The sequence below is a fragment of the Phaenicophaeus curvirostris genome, chromosome 4, assembly GCF_032191515.1.
Source record: "Phaenicophaeus curvirostris isolate KB17595 chromosome 4, BPBGC_Pcur_1.0, whole genome shotgun sequence".
NCBI classification, from domain to species: Eukaryota; Metazoa; Chordata; class Aves; order Cuculiformes; family Cuculidae; genus Phaenicophaeus; species Phaenicophaeus curvirostris.
This window is the reverse complement of record NC_091395.1, coordinates 54,208,811-54,234,343: the sequence shown is the minus strand read 5'-3', so window position 1 is coordinate 54,234,343 and position 25,533 is coordinate 54,208,811. Positions and strand designations below refer to the sequence as shown.

The following is a 25,533-nucleotide window of genomic DNA, read 5'->3' as shown; positions in this document are numbered from 1 at the left end:
GAAAAGTTCCAGGAGGTAATGAGTCTGAATACTAATGATCTAAGCCAGTACAAAAGAGAGAAATGCAATTTATCAAAAAGTACAAAACCCATTTGGTGTCTTAATGAGTTATTAAAAACCGATAATAATGATTTTGTGGTTTGAAGCCAAATTACTGTTTTTCCACATTATTTTCTTTACCCACTACAATACTGCAGATTTTATGAAGGTCTTGCTGATTTACAGCAGAAATTAAGATACACTGCAGGATTCTCTCCTTCTGTGATCCTTCGGCCACTTTCTTCAACAGCCAGAAGCTGTGTCTTTTAAGCATCCTGATCACCTAGAGCATTAAATAGGCTGAAAACTGTGCTTTTTTATAAAAGCAGAGAATCATTCCTATCTTTAAATAGTCTTTCTTATCCTATGGAGAATACATAATAAATTTCCTCTCAGGTAGAAAATTAAACTATTGCAAGGATTATCTCACATCCATGTGATTAAGTATAAGTCCTGAATGAACTGAAAATAGATGTGAAGTCTGTAGTCTCCCATTGAAGTGGATTCTATTTCAAAACATTTTTGTCCATCATATTTTCTTACTAGAGATCCAAATAGTTTTGATGATAGATAAAATCAAGCTTCTCCATTAAATGCGCAGTTGCTGTGCTCATGAAAAGACGAGTAACATAGCTCCACAAACTGGAAGTGGAGATGCTTTCTTCTGTGGTATATTATAGAGTCATAGAATCATAGAATCACTGTGTCTTCTTTCATCCAATAATGATCATATTTCATACAGCAACATCTGAAACTAGAGAAAACAATATCAGAAAAATAGAGGATGAAAAAGCATTTTTTTCTGATTTATCGTCATTCTTTTGACTTTCACAGCAATGAGTTCTCCTTTTAATTACACAAGGAAACAACAATGTAACTCAGAGGCAGACAATACAGAAGATACACATCAGACCTCAGCAGAAGACCAGGGAATAGTACCTGTCAACAGGATGGTGGTTTAGGTACCTGCCCCACAAGAGTAGGCTATAGGAACCTGAGTGAGAAGTACTGGACCTTCTTCACTTCCAGGGAAGCCTGGCAATGCAAGAGCGGGCAGAGCAGGAGCTGCTAGAGAGCATTCACTACATCCAGCAAGCTGAAGAGGGTCAGTAAGGTTGTCCTGGAAGTGTCTCAAAACAGGTTTCTGCAAAGTATCTCCATCTACATAGGGTTCAGTCTGTAACGCTCTTTTAGAAGTATGTGGTGATGGATCTCTTTCCTTCAAATAACTAGCAGGCTTCACGCTCTTCTTCCCTGCTGGCAGCTAGATGAGGGGAGAAGAGTTTTGTGTGACCTCTACCTCCACTCCAGAATCTCTTGCCCCACTTTAGATCTTGGGCATCTCTTCACAGACTTCTACGTGCAGCAGAGCGTTCAGAAATAAATGTGGGGTATCAACAAGGTCTTACTGCAGCTGGGACAAAATAAACTAAATTATCCTAATGGGAAAAAATAAAAATGGATGACTCCAAACCACCACATGGACAGAAAAATTTGCAAACCTGTGACCAGTTGCATTTCCCATACTAGATTCATATACAGTGGGACATATTTAAAAGTAATGAAATAAGAGCAGCTTTTTACACATTGCCAGGTGAAAAATGTTCCTCAGTAACCTTCAATGGGACTTCTTAGATTTAGACTGCAGCTCCCAAAGCAACACATGATGAGGAACATTGAAATATGAAAATGCCCAGATCTCCAGCAAGCTCATCTTTAGTTTTCAGGGAGCTATATGATGCTGGGGGCAAAATCACAGGATTTCTGTACTTTCTATCCTCACACTGACTGAAAAACCAAATATAGCTTGTTGCCCATACTGGTAGCTGATGTAGCTGCAGGCCAATAACAACATCTGTCTCCCTTTTCCTTTACATCATAGGAACTGGAATAAGAAGTGTTCCTTGGCTGTGAAATCCTACTGGAGGCAGCAGCTGCTGAAGTGAGCTAGAAAATGACAAGTGTAAGTAGGATACAATGCATCAAAAATTGATGCCGGCTAATGGAACAGGGGATTTAAACAGCCTGCACAGTGCCCATTACAGCCCAGTTGTGCAAGCAAGCAGTAGTGCTTCCCTTCAAAAACCTCCAACTGTCTGCTTTGCACAGACACCCATCCTGGCACACATTGTATGCAGAGCCCAGTAATTTTGCCAAGTAGCCTGGAATGTGCTCAGCAAACTGATTCTGTGAGCTCTTTCGTACTGAGAGGAGGGTTTATTTTAACGTGTGATTAAGATTTTAATCTATTATGGAAGCAGGAACAGAGGAGGAATTATCTTCTGTGATATTTAAAAAATAAGTACATAATTGAGTGACTGCATGCAGTCCTGAAAACAATTTAAAGCTGCATGTGGGCATAAATCTTTTTTCATAGTTATCTATGGGAATTCATGAAAGCATAAAAAAGGATGTCTTACAAAAATGGCCAACTGGCAAACCCAGCACGCCAGCATTAGTAGGAACTTCTGCCTTCAGCAGCATTGTACCAAATTTTATGATGGCTTTGACAACAGCATTATCGCTTCTGAGCACTGAAATGATGTCTTTTAGGAAAAACGTGTCAAAAGGATACTTGGAAGGATGCCAGTAATTTAAAATCACAACTGATGCTCTTTACAAATACATGCACAGTTTATAAAGACAGCTTAACCGTAACTTTCCTCTGGCTCCTGAGTACCCTTGGTATGTACCTTCGCTAGCATGTTTTGAGCTCTGAGTTTCACTGTTTTCCCTGCATAATTTCTATCTTCTGTTGTTTGTGTGGGTGTCTTGCTCAAAGACAGACAAGAGAGGGATTCTTTTAAATATAAAAACATTTTTGTAAAGCCACCATCACATAAGGAAAAGCAGGCAAAGAATATTTCTAGTTGTCCTTTCTGTTTACACTATTAAGAACTGCAGTGATGGCATTTAAAGGCTTCTTCAGGAAGGCAGCAGGGCCAGGGCTAAAGCCCAGCTCATAGCCTAGGTGCACCTGGTATCAGACTGGCCTCTGCACAATGGAATACCTAAACTGCCTTAGAAAATTATAGCAGTGATGACACACTGAATGCAGCTGCATAGGAATCAGCCTCTCACACACTTCGTTACTCACTGATCTCTGGTCCCAACCACCCCACATAGGAGGTTTCATGTTCATGTGCTTGACCCATCAACCTCTTCTATTTTATAATTGCTGTGAAAGAGGTTTTCACCTGTTCAGCCATATACATGCTTCCCCTGTGCATCACCCCAGTCAGTTACCTGTCATCTACCTTATGTTCCAGTTTTATAATCCATTTCACCTGAAGACAAGATTGTGTCTTAAATTCTATATTCACTAATTCTGACCTAAATGTACAGCTTCATTGTCTCTCAGGAAGAAATACAGAGACATGAAGCACCTTATGTGTTCAGAGATCTCAAAGCTGATGGTGAAAGGCAATGTACTAAAAATCATTGGCAATTGCTGATGTGGAACTTCCATTAGCTTTTATGCAGTCTTTGACATGTCCACTGGTTTTATTAAGAGAATTAATGGGAGGCAGGACACTAAGATTGTTTCCTCTTGTCCTTGGGGCATTGACTGTCAAAGAGACCGATGCAGTAAATAAAGTGTTTGGGGCAATAGTGACTGTTTTGTATGAATTTGATCAACTAACAGCTCAGGGCACAATACTGGGCACTTTTTACAAAACAAACAAACAAACATGTCCACAATAGTTGGCTGTAAGACACTGTGTTTTCCTTCTTTTCAGCTGTTACAAATAATAGTTGATGCAAGTAGTGCATTGTAAGTTAAAAGTGCTACACAATCTCTGTTTTAGCTGAGGATAAGCATTTCTTACGACAGTGCAGATTAGTAATGAGGTGTCATCAGCAGAGACAGAAGAAGTGAGGTCTCCATAGAATTATTCTAGTGTGTTGTCCCTTGAACAGCGTTGCCTCCAAATGCAAATATTTGCTTTGAAAAAAAATGTTCATGCTTCCTGTCTAAATAAGCAGCAGCCTCGAACTTCGTGCTAGTCAATGTCACCTTCTGACAGTACTAAGGAAACACATCTGCCGTTGTCGTATGAAGAAAGAGGACTGTCTTAAAGCACTTGAGAGACCTGGCTCATTCATTTTCCAGTGCAGTTGCTAATATGTTGGTTTATTAAAAGATGGTAGAAATAGAGGGGGATTCTTAACTTCAGAACTCACATGTAGTCATAATACTTAACGTGAAAATACACAGAAATATTAAGTGACCTATGCTGAAAAGATTCCCCTTTTTGATCAAGCTCTTGGTACACACTTCTTATCTCCGCTCCACCTCCTTCTTGGGGCAAAAACAGCTTTTATCAAGTTGATGGAGTCTTCGTCAATTCTGAGAAATTAATCATCTTGGTGGTTTTCAGTCTCAGTACTGACTGTTTACATGCAGCATTTTTTTATGCAGCCACTTCCTCCTTGGTGAGCAAACTAGTCTTTAGTAGCATTCCAGAGACTTCAAAGAGGCAACCGTAGCACCCATGAGAAAAACAGACCACAACCTCCTTCCACAGCCTAAGTAACTGGAAGGACTTCTAGCTAGCGAGCTTTCCTGTAACTGCAGCGCTGTTAGCCACTGAGCCACCCACAAACACAAGCAGTAATGAGCTGAATCTGACCTTATCAGATGAAGGGGGGAGTGTTTCTTTGAAGGCAGTGAAGCAAAACTAAAGCAGAAAGTTTTTTCATATTTTCACAGAGTATTTAGCTCTGAGTCAGTATTCCTTTGAGAAATGTTATTCAAAACCTTATGTGTTATAACGCAATATCTAGATCTATGTTCTTGCCTCTCAAGCTACACTCAAGCTACACTCTAGTAATCTTTCCATACAATGCCAGGTGATACTACAACTTCATGTATTCGGCATTAGTCCCATGTATCATACTCATCTTTCAACTCACTGCCAGCAGTCCTTCAGACAGGAAAACTGCGTTATGACCAGGAAAACAAGCCTGCTCCTGCACAGTGCAGCACTGGGACAAGGTATTTGGTGTTTCTCAAGATATCTAATCTTTTTCTTTTAGTCACTGACCCAGAAATTAAGGAAAGGGATAACTTGGATCTCATGTACTGCTTCACAGAGCAAATCTGCAAAGTTGTTCCATCTCTTCTGTCTGTCCTTCAATACATAACAGTTAAGATAATGAAAGCAAAAGGAGTGCTAGCAGGTCAATCCCAATGATTGCTCCCATGTTTAGGAACACTACTGATCAGCCATCACCTCCTTATGGCTACTGATCAGCCATAAGGCAGTAAAAATGAAGGCACTGAATACCAGTGAGCACCCACTTCACAACAGATCCTATTACAACCATAGAAATTTCTTGGTTTTAACCTAAGACTAAATGCTCTCTCAGGAAACAATTAAGGCAGGCAGGTAAGTGGCAGTGAGGGATGTGAGAAGATAAAGGTTTGTCTGAGAGACAGTTGGCAGGTACCAGAAAGAATAAAGTGGCCTAGTACTGAAGTGGTTGGGAGGAGACCTTGGAGAAAGGAAGAAGCTGCCCTACAGGGAGAGGCTGAGTGGGCTCTGGGAAAGTGCTTGTTCACTCAGCAAAAGCTCATGGTCTCCAAATGGCAAACAGCTGAACTCAGATGATCTGAGAACTGCTCTCATCTATGTCATGGACTTGCCAAGTCACACTATCTGTGTCTGCCTCCTGATAACCTCATTTTAGAACAGTAATAAAGACACCTTTCTGCCTTTGTAAGTCCTTGCAAGATCTGTGCATGCAAATCACTAAAAAGTGATCAGTATTTTTAATTACTATGATACACTCTCCTGTAAGCCAGTTAGTCTCCCTAGAAAGCCAAACAATAACCTACCTCAATTATTTATTTATTAAGGCAGTACCTCATCATTTGGCAGCAACACTTTTCAAAATTTCTTCTCTAACTCTGTTCTCAACATACAACCTCATCGTTTATCCTTCCACGTGAAGCAGAAAAATCAAACCACTCTTCAGTACATCAATTTTTTAACACATTAAAAAGATAGCAGGACATAATATTGAGTTTTCAATAAAAGTCCATCCAATTTAAATAGATGTAAAAAAGGACCTTCCCAAGCTTTTAACCTAAAAAAATCTCCAGAAACAGTGATATAATCTATACAAGTAGCCATAACCTTGTCTATGCAATTGATATATTGGTCTGTATTACTTATTCAAGTAGTATACGTTTCATTTCTGGACATTACAAGCATTACCAGGAAGAGGTATCTCTTGCAGCACATTGCTTTTCACACTTGTTTTCTTACATCTAGACTTCCTGAAATAATTTCCTGGAGTACAACAGCTGGAGAAATTTAAAGGGAGACTAGTTTTAGTCCAAGCTGAAACAAACTTCTTATCATTCCTTCTAACTTTTGTTTGAGGAATTTGATCAGCAAACTATTTATTTCCGACATGTGATTCTCTTCAGAGGTCATTTGCAAATCGCTTCTTTCCTCTGCCCTTGTCAGAAACAGATTTCAGCATAATGTTGACACAATATTCTACACCAGAAAAATAGTGTCAGAATTTGCACCGGGGCCCTCAGGGACACACAGGGTTTAAAAGGCTAACACATTAGTTTATAGATGGCTCTTGGTAGCAGAAGGAAAATTGATTTTGCTTCCCTTTCACCTTACCCTCACAAAACACAGTTTCCAGTTTGTCATCTCATATACTTGGCTAGAGGATCTAGTTATTTATTTTGAGCAGATATTACATACTATTAATTCTAAAAATGCGAGGCAAACCAGAATAATCAGAGTTGCAAGGTATTTACCTACCTTCTACAGTTGATTCACCAACAGGACAATGCTCTTGTTCAGGCACCATGGGCAGTATCATCGTGGTCTGTGCAGTAAGTGGAATCTGTTGTTCGTTGCTTTTCACTGTTGGAAGTCAAAACAGCAAGTTAAACAGCAAATACATTTGCAGAGTGTTAAACATTGAATTTGCAAGTCTGAAAATAATTGACACCTGTGTGAACACAAGGCAGAGGGGGAGAGCCAGTTTTTCAGTTGGATTTCAGTGCCTAGAGATGTAGATACACGTCAGGAACTCCTGAAAGTAATAACCATGTTCTATTTTGAACACAGTCTTGATACTAGTGGGACTACAACATGCTGATCCCAAGTCTCCTTGAGAAGCATCTTGTAGACAGGCAACTAAATTGCTGTTGGAAATTTTACTAGTATTGAAAACACAGAAGCATGCAAATTTGGTGTTAACTGAGAGTCTCCCAAAATACAAAAATCTACAGTTGGCCAGGTAAGAAAAACCAACTTAAATTTAGAGTGTGAACTCTCTAATTCATTTTTCCAACAGGGCAGCCCGGATTGCCACTCAGGAATGTGCAATACAGTCTCAGCTAACTTGTCATAAACACAGGGAGAGATAGTGGGTATCATGCAGTTGTTAATAAAGATGACAACATGCACCTCAGAAACAGGGAAAGGTGTGCTGATGCCTTTAGCACACGGGCAACGCAGATCCTGATATGATATCTTACTGAGATACAGATAAAGAAATGCAGAAATACCATCGTCAGGCAAATGAAGTCAAGAGTTGTTGATCCAAGGTATTTTTCGAAGAGCTACTGCAAAACACAAGTAGTATTTTAACTCCAGGTCTGCACTGTCCCTGACCTTCCATAAGTTCTGTAAACCTACAGTTGGGTTTCTATTGAGTTCATACCAAGAGGATGAACTGTGCCAGTTATATTTAGCTACATCCTTTCTCCACCGACTATATCATTTGGGCTTCTCTCTTTAAAAATGCAATTAAAAAATAGAGTTTGAGTCTTGGTAATTAAGCAACTGAATATAAAAAACAAAGTTAAGAGAATTGGCTTAGTTTTAAAAAGAGCAGTGGATCTTAGTTCACCCTCAGGATGAAACTGGAAAGAGTGGAAATGTAGACAGATATTCCCTTCAGAGACTCTGTAAGACTGTTCTGCACACACAGAAACTGAGCAGAGAAACAGCCTCTTCTGCATCATCGCTCTACTGAAAGCACATACAAGGGCTATGAAAAAAGTCCTTAAAATGACCTGAATCATGTAGATTTTATCCTCCTGTCTGAAACATTAAAAAAATATCCGAAGTGGTAATTAGGCTTCACATTTTTCTCTGGAAATGTTGTATCTCAGAAATATATAAGTCTGCGTTAAATATTGAATACTGTGACAAGCTTTGCTTTTCCCAGCATTATTCATTCACTAAATTGCACAGGAGGATCACTATTGAGCTATGTCAGGAGCTGAAAAGGATCTGGATCAAACAGGTGATGCTTCACTTGGCCAAGATTAAAAACATTTCTCCTTTTTTGGCTTTGCATCTATTTGCTTCTTTAAAAGATGTATCTTGCCTGCTGTCTTTGCTAAAAAGAAAATATACTGCAGAAAACAAGGAGGAGTGAGTCTGAATTTACTGGGATGCCAGCCCTGATGCTGCTGAGCCAGTGTTTGCTTCTATATCCAGCCTGTCAACTAACCTGGAGCTGTAGTAATACACCAGAAAGATGGCAGAATTTTGCCTGTTTCCTCTAATCCTGCAGGAGATGAACTATTATTTTAATAGGATAGCACAGAAAACAATGCCAGAATTCAAATGGCGGAGAGGAAATTTGTCTCGTTGTTTCTTATGTGCAAATTACAGCTGTCAAACCCACTTATATTAAATGCTTTGGATGTCACAAAACCTAAACAATCCAAAAAGCAACCGCAGGCCAGAAACCCTGAGGTTTTATGCTCTGAGTCCTGGTTGTTACCATGATCCTACAATGTCCTTTTTTTAGGATGAGTTTTAAAATTACCGTCTATCAGAATTAGCTTTGCATTACTGTGATCAGGTCCAGGGAGGTTATTCTCCCTCTGTACTCGGCACTGGTGAGACCGCTCCTCGAATCCTGTGTTCAGTTCTGGGCCCCTCACCACAAGAAGGATGTTGAGGCTCTGGAGTGAGTCCAGAGAAGAGCAACAAAGCTGGTGAGGGGGCTGGAGAGCAGGTCTTACGAGGAGCGACTGAGAGGGCTGGGGTTGTTTAGCCTGGAGAAGAGGAGGCTGAGGGGAGACCTCATTGCTCTCTACAACTACCTGAAAGGAGGTTGTGGAGAGGAGGGTGCTGGCCTCTTCTCCCAAGTGACAGGGGACAGGACAAGAGGGAATGGCCTCAAGCTCCGCCAGGGGAGATTTAGGCTGGACATTAGGAAAAAATTCTTCACAGAAAGGGTCATTGGGCACTGGAACAGGCTGCCCAGGGAGGTGGTTGAGTCACCTTCCCTGGAGGTGTTTAAGGCACGGGTGGATGAGGTGCTAAGGGGCATGGTTTAGTGTTTGATAGGAATGGTTGGACTTGATGATCCGGTGGGTCTCTTCCAACGTGGTTATTCCATGATTCTATGATTCTAAGTGAGTCGAGGAATCCTATAATTGTATCCTATAATGTAATGAACCAAACTGTGACTCCGTGAGCCAATGGGATATCACTGAAAATGAGAGAAGTATCCCATTTGTGCAGTGTAGAACAAGGCACTATGTTTCAGCGACAACATGATGATATTATGATTCGCTGTCTGTATGGTCCCTTTCTAACACAGGAATAGAAGCAACCCTTTTTTTCCAGTAGACCTTATGCCACTTTCAAATTAGGCTAAAATTAAACAAGGAATGTCATTTTTATGCTAGGAAAAGGAGGTCTAAAAATGGGAATTTATAGTGGTAGACTTCTAGTGATTAAATTCACACATAAGTATAACCCATATCATTATATTAACGAAACTTCCAGCATGAAAAGACCCTACTAGGCAGATTCAGTCTAGGTATTAAATGCCTTGATTTATGTAATCTGTTTCCTGTGCTACTTCTGTTTTTCAAGGGATTGTTTTACATAGATGCAATGGCAGGAACAGATCGAAAGTCTAGAAAACATGCTCTGTACAGCCCATGCTCTGGTGCATACTTTTTTGGCGTAACAGCACAGACAATGTTCAGTCAACATTTGTGACCAGAATGCTTTAAAGCCCCCCTATTTTCACTGTATCTGCTTAATCCTTTGTATAATAATATCATGAATTTGGAAGGCTATAACTTTAATCCTACCCTAGAGAACATACTATACGTTTTTCCTCTGGCCACCAGACTTAATGATAATGATTGATGGATATAAAGCCACTAACAGTTTCACAAAACTAGCATCCATGCTGTAAATTATCTTCTGTGGGACCACAGCAATATTAAGACAGCAATTTCCTGAGCCTGCCTAGGAAATCACTCTCATTCTCAAAGTATAGGTTTACTTCTTTTTCTTCCCTTATCCTTTCTGGACTTTGAATAACCTTTTAGTAGTACCTATACATCTTTTCATCTATCTGAGATACTGTCGCACCCTCCCAGATATATTGTTATTTAGTCTCATCAGAGAGTTTGCTGAGTGGTTGTATTCTTTTCAGCAGACACTGATGTTTTGTTTCAAGATTCCAAGCTATGCATTAATGATAGTGAAAATATCATTAAGGGCTGCTGAAGAAGCCATTTATAGCGATTTGTAATCTACTATCACAGCAGCAAATAAACTTAGCAAATATGAAAAAAATAAACTATTTTCATATGGTCTTGATTCCAGTTTAAATTATATTGGTATAAATTGGGAAATCGACTGGATTGACTGGAATTATGGTGTGTGGAATCAAGGAATTTCATATTAAAATAAAACCCATTATAGCGGTTCATACAACTAAGCATCTTTCTGGGTTAAATAAATAGATTAAAGAGAGAGGAACATAGAAGTAATAATGACAGGTTAATATGGGATTCCTACTCTCCTCAGGAAAATCTAGTGAAACTAGATTTGAATTTCCATAAAACTCTATTATTAAAAATGCCTTTGGATATACAACACTAAAAATGTCATTGTGAACATGCTGATAAAATAGGTACGGTATTAGCAAAGCTACTCAAGACAAAAGATGTCAGAAAGATAATTTCTTTCCTGCGGGATGAAAATAATGAGCTCATAAATACATCCTAGGGGTAGCCGGTGCTTTAAAAGCAAGAAGCATAAATTGTACTCCCAGGAGAGTTCAGACAGACAGGGAGCTATTCATTGTTTCCTAGGTAAAATTTAAATGCCATGAGTCACTGAGTTACAGAGAGAAATTATTGAGCCTTCTCTTACTTGTGAAGAACTCAAAAAACAAACAAGGAGGCACCCAAGCCTAACTAAATTTAAAACCATTTTTTTTTTTATTTGCTGGGACTGTAGTTGTTTTTGTTTTGGGGGGAGGTTGGTTCAGAGCTATTATTCTATACATCCATATTAATTGCTTATAAGATGCTGGGGTTGTTTAGCACCTGGAGAAGAGGAGGTTGAGGGGTGACCTCATTGCTCTCTGTAACTGCCTGAAAGGAGGTTGTAGAGAGGAGGGAGCTGGCCTCTTCTCCCAAGTGACAGGGGACAGGACAAGAGGGAATGGCCTCAAGCTCCGCCAGGGGAGGTTTAGGCTGGACATTAGGAAAAAATTCTTCACAGAAAGGGTCATTGGGCACTGGAACAGGCTGCCCAGGGAGGTGGTTGAGTCACCTTCCCTGGAGGTTTTTGAGGCACGGGTGGACGAGGTGCTAAGGGGCGTGGGTTAGTGTTTGATAGGAATGGTTGGACTCGACGATCCGGTGGGTCTCTTCCAACCTGGTTATTCTATAATTCTATGATTCTAAGATAATGCTCCCTTTGTGAAACCAGGATCCATGGAATTTATTGAAACATATGGCTCTTCCAGCAATATCAGTAGCACTCAGAGGTACAGCTGCTAATTTCTCATCACACAGAGATTTGTTATCAAATCACAATTTTTGGAACAAAATATTTGAATTTAGCCTTGCCATTCATCTGTGCTAAACATGCTACGCTCTCAGAGGACCACATTTTAATTCCTATCTGAGGCTAGAATATTGTATTTTGTAGGAATTTTCTCTGGAAATAGTTTTCAAAGTGCCAGCAGAGCCATTCTTTGAGTCCTGTGACAGCCATCCATACCATCCTTTGGTTGCAGATTTTATCAAGAGTCATAAACACATAGAGCACCCACCCCCACACACATGTGTACACATGTCTGTGCACTTTTCATATCCACACAAAGCACTCAGCTGCCAAACCTCGAATGTGGCACACGGCTTGAACAAAAATTAAAAGAAGGTAAAAAAACCTAAGTCATTAATTAAACACATTCATAAGACTGGGAGAAGCATTCCCACATGACATAAGTAATCTTATAGTTGCATTGTCAGAATTATGCATTTATGATATAAAATTGTTTCCATAACATGAGCCAGAACAAATTTGTGTAGGATCAAGGATAAGTCTGAAACAAACCTGAAGCACTCTCTGACAGGAAAAACTTAAATAGTCTTTCTTGACCTCCTCATGCCTCAAGATTTTTTAGGTTTTTATTTTACTTTTATGTTACTTACCAGGAAACGGATGAATTTTAGTAGCAGATATGGTTCTTCTTGCATGTCTAGAAGTCTTTCTTCTCAGAATAGTAGCAACTGCTGATACTCTGTGTTTACAACCTGCTTTAAACAAATAGTGTTATCCTCAACAATAGAATTACATGCAGCACTGATTAGACCAAAAGCTGGTAAACAACTTACTCTTAAACTGTTAAACACTTTCCATGAAAACACAGGAATCTTTTAAAATGAGGTGATGAGGAAAACCTAGGGCTAGATGTTATATATTTCCCAGAATTAAATTTTCTGGCAGTTCCTTTCAGGTTTGCCCCTTTCAAATCACTCCTTCACTCCTCCACAGTATGTATCTTGAACGAATTTTGGAAGGTTATCAAAGCATATGTGCCAGTACAGGTTCAGACTCACACTTCTAACGGTGGAATATCGATGATGGAGTACTCTGACATCCTAGAAAGCTGACAGGTACTTAGCAAGTGTGGGATGTTCATCTTTGGAAGCACAGTTTGAGAGCAAGCTCAACACCACCCAGAAAAAGGAAGACAGAGGTGGGTTGAACACCTTTAACTGTCCTCAGCACACAGTTCATAACCTCCTCGGACTTTCCACTCTTCTGCTGCTCTCTTAATATTGTGGGTGGGGTCACTGTGGTTGATTGTGTAGCTGCTATGGTTAACACTGGTCTACAATGACCAGCCCACTTCTAATGACAGGTTCGCTCCAATTCTACATAAAGGAATTCATTCTACATAAAGGAATTCATTTTTATCATTTTCTTTCGAGAATACTAGAAAACTTAAGCTTTAGGAAATTCATTAAATTACCATTATTTAGGTCATGATTTTTTTTATGAATAGCCAGTGGAGGTCTAATGTGCTGAAGACATAAGCACACACTGTAACAATGTCAAAGGAAGCTCTGGAAGTGGTCATAAGACAAGAGTGGAAGGCAAAAGGCAAAAGATCTAATTTCTAATCTAGCTCCTTTGTTATGGATCAGTTGTAACCTCCATCAAGTTTATTTGGATATTTTATTTTATGCACTCATAGAAGTAACTTCATTAATGTTTCAGAGACCCTCATAGTTTGCCTAGCAGAAAGTCTTGGAAGGTCTCAAGAGAAAATGAATAATTCCATATTTCTTAACAGCTTTCAGAAGTGCTCAGGAATTAAGATAAAAACTACTAACTGAATTATGACTGTAAAAAATTCTTAGCGGCTGTTTAAGGCACATAGTAATATTCTGCTGTGTTCTTTGGGCAGCACTGAAAAAAGCAGCATGTAGACTTGCAATTAAAGGTGACATTGTAATGCATACACTTAAAGAACACAGACCTTAAATTTGATTTTTATGTCATTGTCTTTTTGTCAGTAGCATATTGATGCTGTTTCTGTTATTATCTGTAAATTGAACTAATAAAAGCACCATTGCTCTATTAACAAAAAATGTATTATAGAGGCCAGTCAGTAATCAGAAGCCTCAAAAGCATTTGTTTTCCTCCCTGCTTGTGTCCATTACAGTTCTGAGAAAACTACATTAATAGAAAACTGATGTTTAAGAATAAAGTCAGTAAATCATTAATGACCACTATTAAAACTTCTGCATTAAAAATAGGAGGTTATGACTCAAAGCATGGAAAATTATCTTCATGACATTTACAGGCTGCTTTGAAATTACAAATAAAAGTCCTTTATGTCAGAGCACTTAATAGCCCGCTTATAAAGACCTAATTTACATTTTGTGTGATTTTTTTTATATATAAAAGTAGGTCTCGGAATTTGGGTCTAACAATAAGTAAAAGATCATGTATTATAAAAAGAATTTTCTCTAGTTATTTGGTGGGCTGGGACAGATTTGCCATTTTAAGCAACTATTTTGCTTATTCATTAAAATATATGCATAAAATATTTACATTATGCAAAAAAAAAATCACAGAAACATTTTGTGTGTGGGCACTCTCCTTCCTTCTGTTCAGTTATGACTAAAGCTCGACTCTTACTGCTCTTTCATTATAAAACTGCCTGTGGGTACAGGCAGGATGATCAGGAGAATGGATATAACTTATTTTTTTATTACCCCTGTGGCCAAAGCAGCTCTAGACTACAAAGGAATGGACATCTGCCTGGTAATAGCAACTAAATGCTGGTTGTCCCGAGGAATTCTTCCCACTCAGAGCTGACACAGGCAGAAAGTCTCAGGAAATGAGAGCAGTAAAAAGCATCTAAGGGCCATTATCTCAGGTAGCAGGTTAAGTCACGGAATTGCAGAGTCATGTAGGCTGGAAAAAACTTCAAAATTATTGAGTCCAACCCGTAACAAAACACTGCCAAGTCCACTTAAACCATGTCCCCAAGCAGAAATAACAGCAAAGTTAAGATATGTTATCTGGGCTTGATCCACCTCTGAGGTTAAGAAGGGTTGGTTTGGTTGACCTCTATGGGATTACACCAACACTGAATTTAGATAACTAGTTTTTAGGAGTGCAAATATCCTCATCTCTATCCTGTATTTTTTCTTGATATGACCTGTATGAATCATCTTCAGGAAGGAAAGGGCATCTCGATTGGGTTATATAGCTGATCGGCACTTCTGCTTAAGACCTTCAGCAAGGTTCAGCTGTAAATGTTTTATCTACTGGAATCAGGCTGAAATCAGAAGTTCATATCAGTAAGAATCATACACCACAAAGCATCTCTCAAAAAAACCCACATTTCATTCACCATCAAAAGCTTGGATTTGCATCCACCATTCAGGAGTAAGAGGTGATAGTAACAATCATTTGAGTATTTCAGTCCTTCTACAAGAAGCTTTTTACAGTTAAAATATTCATGTCTGAATCACATTGATAACTCTTTGTTATTGTAAATTAATACGTTTTTCATTGCATAGAAATTAAATTAATGCAGACTAATTTTTTATTACTTACAGTTTTTTTTGCTTTCTTGGACTATTTTGTAGATGACGATGGAAATAGTGAACACAAAAACTACTGGAATCATAGTGAGCCAAACGATCTTTGTCATACACATTGGATCTGTCCATAAAATGTATAAGAGAGAAAATGAATCAGGAAATCAGTGGCAGACAAAAGCAGAACATTCGATATCTGTAGGTTTTTGGACCATGCCTATCCCCACAGATAAAAATTTAAAACAAAGCAGATCATGCATTTTTCTTTCAGCCTTCTTTGTTGTTTGAAATTGTTTCTTATAAGAATTTAGTTTCATTTTCATCTGTATCTAGATTCTCATGTTTGAAATAGTTATATATAGCTAAGTGAATGAAAACTTTGCCTGTTTGTACAAACTGTTATATGCAACTCAGCCAGGAAGGAAATGCTTTAAAGACCAATATTTATATTTAAGGTAGAACAAGGGTAATATATATCCCCTGTTTGTTTGGATGGAGCTTAGAAGGAATTGGTCCACTGTCCAACACTGACCCGTACCAGCATTCTCAACCTCTTAGTCTATCTTCATATACAGGAGAAGATAAGATTCTGGATATAGAAATATTCTTATCAAAACGCCTCTGGGGAGCTCTGTTAAATAAAGCTGAGGAATCGGCGTGGGACAGGGTGTAGGAGGGAGGCTGCTCTTTCAAACAGCTGCTGCAGAAATACACTCACATTCCACAGGGAATTAGTTTGGTAACTAGTCCAAGCAAGGACTATATACCACACAGAAAGGATGCGGGGAAGTTTCCTCTCTGGTTGTTTGAAAGACCTTTCAAACTTCTTTGGCAGCTGCATGTTAATGCATACCTTAGCTTGTCAAATAACTGTTTTAAAAACCAACTATGTTGCTACGACTCATAGAAAATCAAATTAAAGACTATAGCCAAATCACTATTTTTCTTTCCTTGACTTGAAATAGTATAATTAGACCTATAACAACTTTCCTTGTGTATCATCTCCATTGAGAAGTCACAAGGTAACTGCCAGTAACACCATGGCTCTTTGATGTAAGCAGACCCCATCCCTCCTAATTCAGAACTAAAAATATCTTCTATGCAGTCATGTAGCGTGCTTTCAAATGGAATGCTCTACCTCATCTTGTAGTGACTCCTACATGAACCTTGCTTAGTCAAAGCCCTGAGCACCTCTTTGGCTTTGTTTTGAAGTAAATAGAAAAAAGATGCGTATTTTTTATTATTAATTTGAGATAACTACATCCCAGGCAAATTATCATTAGCAAAGGGCAGTTAGCCCATAGTTTTGACACAAGTTATCAAAGCAAGTTACAAACTATACTCTTCTAGTAGCTAGACCCACTTATTTAAATAAAACTAAGCTTCCCTCTCTTCACTAGGATTTTACCTGAACCTATTTAACATAGGCTTAGCCAACTCCAAAACACATAATTTTCCAGCAAAGGAACACCATAAAATGCATTTGTCATGCAAAACTAAATGAATGCAATAGTTCAGCGTTTCCTAGATGGCAAGTATTGTATATAAACGTGCTGAAAGCCCTCACCATGGTCAGGCAATCGGCAAATAAACTCCTACACCGCAAAATGAAATTTAAAAAGTTGGCATGCTGTCCTCTGGGAAAACTAAGCCTATTTCAGATGAAGATTCCTCTTTTAAGAGTACTGTAGTAAGACTTTAGTAAGCAGGATATTGCAATACAACATTACAAAAAGTCAATCCTGCCTCGGTTCTTCTGCCCCTGAAGTCAATGGGATTTTTTTTCATCTACCTCCAAGACAACAAGGTTGTGCCTTTATGGGGGAGGGGAGAGGATAAAAGTAATTTCAGCTTTTGTCATCCATGCAATTTGTGAATCTGTCATCACAGAGCAAAAATATATACACTTCCTTTGCTGTGTTGCTTCTAAGAAAGAGAAAGTCACAGCTAAATCTGTTTTAGGTCACTATAAATACTGTCAGTTGCCTACTAAAGACAGTCTTATACTAAGGGATGATCAAAATTATATTTTTTTCTTGTGAAATACTGAAATACTTTCAAGTGGCTGTTGAAAGCAGAGAACTACCTATTGGAGATTTTTTGCAAGATTCATATTGTTTCTTGTTTGATTTCGCATCTGACTCTCCTCTGTAACTCACATTCCATGTAAGACTTCAGTTGCAGTGAAATATTTATACAGTCATTTTGGTTTTCCATCATTGCCACTAGACAGGAATGATTTAAGTATTCTTCAGCTGCATTTCTTCTTCCAATGACAGAATTGTTGATGTGGATTTCCAGCAGGTAGTAGCTATTATGCTCTACTTCTTCTTTCTTGGAAACGGTAGTGATATTAAAATATTTGTAAAAATAAATAACATCTTCTGGTTTCACTTCAAATAAGACTTCTGCTTTTGGAACTAAAAATTAAAACAAACTTGTTATGTGGTAGACAGATAACTCTCAGAAAGAACAATAAAGAAATCTTAGTCTCATTTTCAAAAACGTACAGTAGACTTACATGTTATTGTCTACAGCAAAATGGAAAAAAGAACACCATTTAAAACTATTGTGACTAGATCTGAAGAGCATTGATTATCTATAAAAATATATTTCCCCCACTAATTATAACCCCTTTTTTGTTTTACTACCAGCTTTAGAGCTTTTCAGGTTTTTTGTTGTTTTGTCATCTGTTGTCAAAGGTAACAGAGACAAAAATCAGTCTATGAAAGAAATAAAAAGAAGTAAAAGTCATACAATGATAGATAATTGAAGTCTGTTCTAACTGCTATCAGTTGCAAAAGGTGCTTGTTTCACTTCACACCACATATTATAACTTTCTTTTAACTACCAAATAGAAACGTCTTTTATTTTTTAATTAGCAACTTAAAAATTGAGTATCTTACTTACTTTTTTTAGCTACTGACCCTGATCCTTGATAATCAACATTCACACCTCTCTTGGATTCACACTCTGTGTATTTAGTATGGGACTGTTGTTCCCCCACAGAGGACTGACAAATGCATGGAATATTCTGGAAATTGGAATGGTTTACAACAGCCTTCAGTAAAATAGCCTGCTTTTCTCTTCTTTGTTGCGCTGATCCTTTGCAAGAACTGTTAAAAGTGCAAAGTGGAAAAGTGGTGTTCTTTGATGAGCATGTGTCTATGCATGACACAATTACAGTGTTAGCTGCAAAAAAAAATAATAAAAAGAGTACTAAGTTAGCAGGACAGTCACATAGGACACTGTGTTAGCAGAACAGTTGTATAGGACAGATATATGATTCTATGATTCTATATGTGCACAGAAGCATCATGTAATAGATTCTTTAGCCATCTTACAATGAAACATACTTTCTTTCTTGAGGGTTATGGCTGGCATGAACAAAGGAGAGAAAGCACGCATAAGAGTCTTCCCACAACCTTGATGCTTGATTTTATTGCTGGATTGTGTTAGATCTCTTGCAATATTGACAAGTTTGTGGTGGTACATGCTGGTTTTGGCTGGGGTGGAGTTAAGTTCCTTCACAGTAGCTGGTGTGGGACTACGTTTTGGATTTGTGCTGGAAACAGTGTTGATGCAGAACTGTTTTAGTCACTGCTGAGCAGCACTTACACAGAGTCAAGGCTCTTTCTGACTCTCACCTCACACCACCAGTCTGTAGTCTGCGGGTACACAAAAAGTTGGGAAGGGACACAGCCAGGACAGCTGATCCCAACTGACCTAAGAGATATTCCATACCAAATGGCATCATGCTCAGCACTTAAGGCTGAGGGAAGAAGAAGGAAGAGAGGGACGTTCAGAGGGATGGCGTTTGTCTCCTCAAGTAACCATTATGCACGTTGGAGCCCTGCTTTCCTGGAGATGGCTGAGCACCTGCCCGCTGATGAGAAGTAGGGAATTAATTCCTTATTTTGCATTGCTTGTGGACATGGCTTTTGCTTTACCTATTAAACTGTCTTTGTCTCAATCCACGAGTTTTTGCACTTTCAGCCTTCAAATTCTCTTCCCCATCTCACTGGCAGGGGAATGAGTGAATGGTCATGTGGTGCTTAAGTTAAAGCATGGAATCATATCTAGTCACAATCCCATTTCAAAGCTGCTCCCATTTGATTGTACTCAAAAAGAAGATGAAAGCACTCGTATTTGGAGAGGAAACTTAGCCCTAGAACCATGCAGTTGCAATCCACCGGTGTAATTATGTTGTAAAATATCGATAATCAGAACAAAAACTTTCTTTCCAATGACATAGAATCCACACCGTGAAAATACACAGAAACACTGCTGAATCCTTCAGCCACACCCTTCACATTTTCTTATACTCAGTCAACAAACATTAATCTTCATTATGACCATTGTGTTTGACATTCAGGATTAAATTTCAGTATCAAATTGCTGTAGATCGAATACATTAATGCAGTTCTGGCAAGCAGCAAAACCCACATAGAATTAATTATTAATGTATTCAGCTGTCTTCCACTTTAAAGTAGGGCCTATTGCACAAAACCTGCAATTTTACTTGAGTTAACTTTGAACTACTTTTTCAATATGAAAAAAAAATATTAAAAAACTCCCAAACATCTGAGACCTCAACATGAAGTATATATTTATGAATGTCAACATGAAGTATATATTTATGAATACAAATAATCGTTTCCCAGAGTTGAAGCAGCACTAACCCACAGTTCTATAGCTGAGCTTTCAATTCCGGTGTAGTACCCTTGCAACTCAATGAAGAGGAAATTTTGCAGCTAACTCGCATTATGAGTAATTGGAGTAACGTGTTCATAAATCCTTATGTACGAAAAATATAACCTTTAATTTCTCCAGTGCTGAGATGCAATCTGACAGCTTCAATGGGCCACCTGTGCTCATATAGCAGCAGGCTGACCTCAGAAATAGTCAGTCAAGGATTTCAGAGAGGATGTAGAAACAAAATCCAAAATCCGATGCCAAAGTCAATTATCTTTACTTTACTAACACTACATCAGAGAGTCATAAACTCCCTATAAAACATAATAAATTGAAATGGAAAATACACATCCTATGTAGGTAAGAAAATTAATTATACAAAAAAAGAAAGAAGTCAAACAAAATTTAGGGCTTGATCTTTCCCTGAAGCAAGACAAAACATTTTCCTCAAAATGCTTATGATCTGACCTCCACAACCTGGAGTGGAAGCTGTTTCTGAGGTCACATTCTTCCAGCTAAAGAGCTTCACTGTGGAGATGAGCCAAGAGCATAAATCGAATGATTACCCTGCTCTCATGGCATGGCATGTGCGCATCTAGGCAGCCAGTCTAAAACTAGTGCTACAGCTCTCCAGGGCAGCTAATGGTAATTACCTACCATATCCCTTCCACCAAGAGATTTGTAGGTGAACTTTGGAATCTGCTGACTGTGCTGTGACAGCAGTCTACGTGTAGCACAATGAAGTTAATTTTGGACTTCATGCAAGGCTATACAGGCTCCAGAGCAGCCTGTGAGCCATGTTGTATGTATGTAAAAGACACATTATCTGAGCAAGAAAAGTTCGAATGCTGCCCTGTTAGGGAGTGTGCTTACTGGTCCCTTAAAAGTTGTCTACTGAGAAAGCCATTCAAAAGACGATCCAGCACCAGTAAACTTTATTTTCATAGAATCATAGAATCACTAGGTTGGAAAGGACCCATTGGATCATTGAGTCCAACCATTCCTATCAATCACTAAACCATGTCCCTGAGCACCTCATCCACCTGTCTTTTAAACACCTCCAGGGAAGGTGACTCAACCACCTCCCTGGGCTGCAAAAAGACTAGTCTTTCCCAGTGGATTACATGGCATATAGAGGCTTGCTCCTTACTGCGGGACTGGGAAGCATCCTGCAAATGGAAACATGACTGGATATGTAGAAAGGGGTTTCTGAAATCTGAACATGGACAGCCTGAAGAGCTAAGAGATGAAACCATGCAAAATATATCTAGGAAAATGCATTATATTAAAAGATTTGTAGCCTACATGCTAGGAAGTTCTGTGATTATGGAATTCCTTTATTAAGCCTCTATTTAAAGGGTGCTTTTTCACAAAAAAATCCAGTTTTGTTAAAATAAAATTATTTACAAGGAAGATCTGAGTTTGTAAAAAACTTGCTTTCTGTTAAGAAAATAATAAATATAACAATTTGTATTGCCTTGACTTTTTTTCCATTTGATCTGTGGTATTCTGTTTTGAATCAATTCAGCAGTATATAAAATTGCATTTTTTATCATTTCTTGATCACATAACATTGCAGAGGTACAAGGCCTAAAGTACAAGTTGGGGAATACTCATCTGATAGATTAAAGGAGATACACTCCATCAAGTAGCTGGACCCAGAGGACAGTACTGAGATTAGAGCATCAAAACTCCAGAATTATAACACCCTGCTCTAAAGCAGTGTAGCTTAAAGGTTCAATGACTTGCAAACAAACAAGTGGGTTGCTTTATGAATATAAAGAAAATATTTCACTTTTGGCAACACTGAACTGTATTCTTCTGATAATTTTTTAAAGGCCTGGGGTTTTTTTTTGCAAATTATTTCTGTTTAAAGAGAAAATTCCATTTTTATTCCCACTCTGGAATGAAAATAAATACTTGAACTTCTCTTGGGATAAAACATCTAAGTTTCACTCCTGTCTGTATACTTTGCTTGCCTGCCATTTCAGGGGCTGTGTTATAAACCTGAAGCACCTACAACATTAATGTGATCTTAGAAAAGCCTGTGGAATTAGAAGGTATCTGCCACTCATTTAAGAACCCCTCACAGAGGAAGATACAGTGACTATGTTCAACATCTCAAAGATTTCCAACAACAAATCTGTGTGGTGAAGCTTCAGGGGGTAACCAGCAATTTGAAACATCTACATCCAAGTAGTTCTGTACATTTTAGGTTTGCCACAACAACTGAAATAGAACCAGCTTCCAACAGAAAGCTTTCAGTGAGCCAGAGACCCAAATTTCTTGGAATTTTCAAAATAAATAGATCAACGTTTTACTTTTTCGTGTAATTTGGGCACTGGTATGCAGTCTGTTATATAGTCATACAGTTTTTAGAACATGCAAAACATGACAATGATGCTAATTTTCCAAATAATAATTCTGTGCTGTATTCTGTGTATATACCTCAAAAACTTATTTTAGACACACTGTGATTAAGATCATACATGGACCTCAGAACTGCAGTGATCATGTTGCAGTATAAAGCATCTCCAATAACAGTTGTCTAGGAAAGTTATCATGGAAAAATACAATTACTCTTTGATGTTTGACAATCAGGTCATTGTTTTGTTCTGGTAATAGTCAAGTCACTGATTATTTGCATAGTCTATCCTAGTAAATACTTAGATTACTTCTGTATGGAGGTAAAACATTAATTATTCCAACGCCTTAAACTGATTCATCAGTTTTATGGTATTTGAAACTTATGGCAACTTATTAGGTTTGTTCATTTATAAACTATAAACACCTATAAATTATATTCTAGCTACTGTCATGTTTATTCTTTATGGTTAATGAAAATAGAAACATAATATAAGCAAACTAACCTGGATATATTTTTATGCTAATTTTTTTTTCAGAAAACTGTGCTCCATATATAATTTATTTCATGATGCCTGAGAACACACCCCATTTGTCAAAGGAATGGTTTGTATTATAACATTTATCCATCCAAAGGCTTACTTGGGAATGGATGCAACAAAGCTATTTTAATATTAATTTATTTATGGATTTTTATGAAAGCATTGAATGCATGACGTACATACATGTATTTTGCATTCATCCTAAATCCAGTATCAATATTTAGGATCACCATGATGTATTGAAGATTTGTTTTAAAAGATCTGCTTCACTCACTTACACCTATTCCAATCTACTTTTTGTCAGGTTACGACTGCATATATCATTCACAGACAGCATCTCGTACCAGTTAGTAACTGTACAAAGTTTTATAGGCATCTAAGTATAGAAACTTTTAAAAAGTTACTTTCTACAGTATGAGCATCTGCTGTAAAAGAACACATATATTTTAACTACTCTCTTAATCATCAAGAGAGAAAAACTACAGTTGCATAGAAATTGTTACCAAAAAGTTTGCAATGTATGTAAATGAGTGACAAATGCTCTTCAAATTATCACAAATAATTAACCCTGTTGATTAAAAATCTAACCAAAAAAATCTACATGCTATGCAAACTCCATGTGAGTACAGCATCCTAATCATTGCTTCCAGGAAGGCATGTGCCAACTTTTTAACTGCAAACAGACTTTAGAATAAATAAAAGGTTATTTTAAAAGCTGATGACTCACCTTCGTGGATTCTGAAAAATTCAGGTAAACATAAAATAAACATGGTAATTATTCCTAGCACTAATCTGAAGAGTTCTGATTTTCTCAAAAGCAAGCACATGTTACTGAAGTGCTCCCATCTAGCATAGTGGTGGCAACTTCCTTCCTGGTTTAGCTTTTAACTTAGTGCAAAATAGCATCTATTCATTTCCTTTTTCTAATATGACTTTTCTTTTCACTTCTCAGTACATCGAGCTGTAGAGAGCTAGGTTCTGTTCTTATGCTGCTATTGATGAGGATTACTCAAAGGAATATACTGAAGGAAAACCTCATGTACCAGGATGAAAATAAAAGAAAAAACATACATAGAAACTATTTTATTCGTTTGGGGTAGTTTTGTTTCGGGAACATCACCCCCTAATGCCCACTTTCATACACCATCTAAACAGTAAATTAATCATCTTTGTGAAGGATTTTTGTACTCATTTGGCCAAGAAGATTTTTAAAAAATTAGTCAGACCCTCATTATAAAAATTAGTCAGAACCACAGGAGTCGGATATGGAGGTTTTATTGGTTTATTTATACGCATATGCATTGGGGCCAGAGGGAAGATAATTTTATGTAGTATAGAAACTTTAACACTTTAACAGGCTTTAAAGTTTCTTATCTGGCAAATAAGCAATGTACTAAGTAAAATGAACTGAGTGTGAGATGTTCACATTGTCATTGCTGCTGTGTTCTTAAGACAAGAGATGTGTTGCCGATCTGCAGTGTCTTCAGTGTGCATGTTACTACAAGCTGTACCACAAGAAGGCTGGATAAAGCCATTGCTATTTTGATACATGGTAGTTACAGTTTTTCATCCAAACTTTTCAGTTAAAAAAGTGAAGTTTTTCATTCTGACAACCACCATGATACTCCATACATTCTTCTTACAGCTAAGACTTCAAAGAACGTTTCTGAAAAGTTCTGAATAAAAGTACTCTGGATGATGTGTATGCAAAACCAGTTTGACTCAAAGTATATACATTATGAAAGATTTAATTAATTCAGAAAAGTCTCTTCCCATGTAGCTGAAATATTGAGTGCTACCAAAATGCAGCAATGATGTTGAAGTCAAAACAAGAAATGTCCTGCAAACCTGAAACACCCTTCTTGTCATATATTTATCTCAGAAGATGAGTAAGCCAGGTGGAAGCAAATACAGTATTCATTCTATAGAATGACAATTAACAGAGCTATAATGAATGTAAACTTATGTTTATAAATATAAAATATAAATGCATAAAAAATAAGAATGTAAAAATATATGTGTATAAAAATATATAAATTAATATGACAATTCGAATGCAGCACTTTCATGCAATTAAAGTAACGAAATCAAAGAAAAATGACCTGATTTTTTTGACATTATGGTACAAGAGAAGTAATAAGGATACAAAAAATCATAGGTATTAGTTTAAAAGTAAAATAAACCCACTGTGCAATTTATATTGGTCATCTGTCAGCAAATTAGCTCTTAATTATCTTCCGTACCAGTTATTTCTATTTTTCTGCTCTTGAGGTTGCATGGTGTTCACCCATCCTTTCTGCCCACAAGGAATAGAGAAAATTAGCAGGAGGACTTCGTCCAGTAAAATGTGTAGCTATCCCATCCTGATACATTCAAACCCTTGTTGGTAGTGCCTAAGGTCAGAACAGAAATCGCCCTACAGGAGCACATCCAAGTTAAGCCTGATATAATAATAGTCTACGGAACATGTTTAGTTTCAGATTCTACAGAAGAAAGTTTCCAAGTACTCTG

At 37.8% G+C, this 25,533-nt stretch overlaps 1 protein-coding gene across 2 annotated transcripts; it reads right to left on the bottom strand.

Annotated features, from left to right (window-relative positions):
- Positions 1–741: 741 nt before the first annotated feature.
- Positions 742–23,903, bottom strand: TMEM156 (transmembrane protein 156). Of its 2 annotated transcripts, none has more exons than XM_069856155.1 (7): positions 23,750–23,903; positions 18,332–18,613; positions 17,581–17,841; positions 15,438–15,545; positions 12,512–12,616; positions 6,831–6,935; positions 742–793 (listed from the first exon to the last, which is right to left on the bottom strand). In XM_069856155.1, the coding sequence occupies exons 1-7, from the start codon at positions 23,847–23,849 to the stop codon at positions 774–776; spliced, it is 981 nt and encodes a 326-aa protein (XP_069712256.1). In that variant the 5' UTR covers positions 23,850–23,903; the 3' UTR covers positions 742–773. The 2 variants fall into 2 exon arrangements, with proteins under 2 accessions (XP_069712256.1, XP_069712257.1); XM_069856156.1 differs by having other exon boundaries at positions 12,512–12,613.
- Between the last annotated feature and the right edge of the window lie 1,630 nt (positions 23,904–25,533).

What these genes read in the sequence shown, in the direction of transcription:
- TMEM156 (XM_069856155.1), bottom strand. Translation starts at nt 23,849, where the DNA reads ATGTGCTTGCTTTTGAGAAAATCAGAACTCTTCAGATTAGTGCTAGGA. An exon ending in ACTGAAGTCTTACATGGAAT is followed by an intron (nt 15,546 to 17,580) that starts GTGAGTTACAGA and finishes TTTTATGGACAG; the next exon opens with ATCCAATGTGTATGACAAAG. An exon ending in TGGTGAATCAACTGTAGAAG is followed by an intron (nt 794 to 6,830) that starts GTAGGTAAATAC and finishes TGTTTTCTCTAG; the next exon opens with TTTCAGATGTTGCTGTATGA.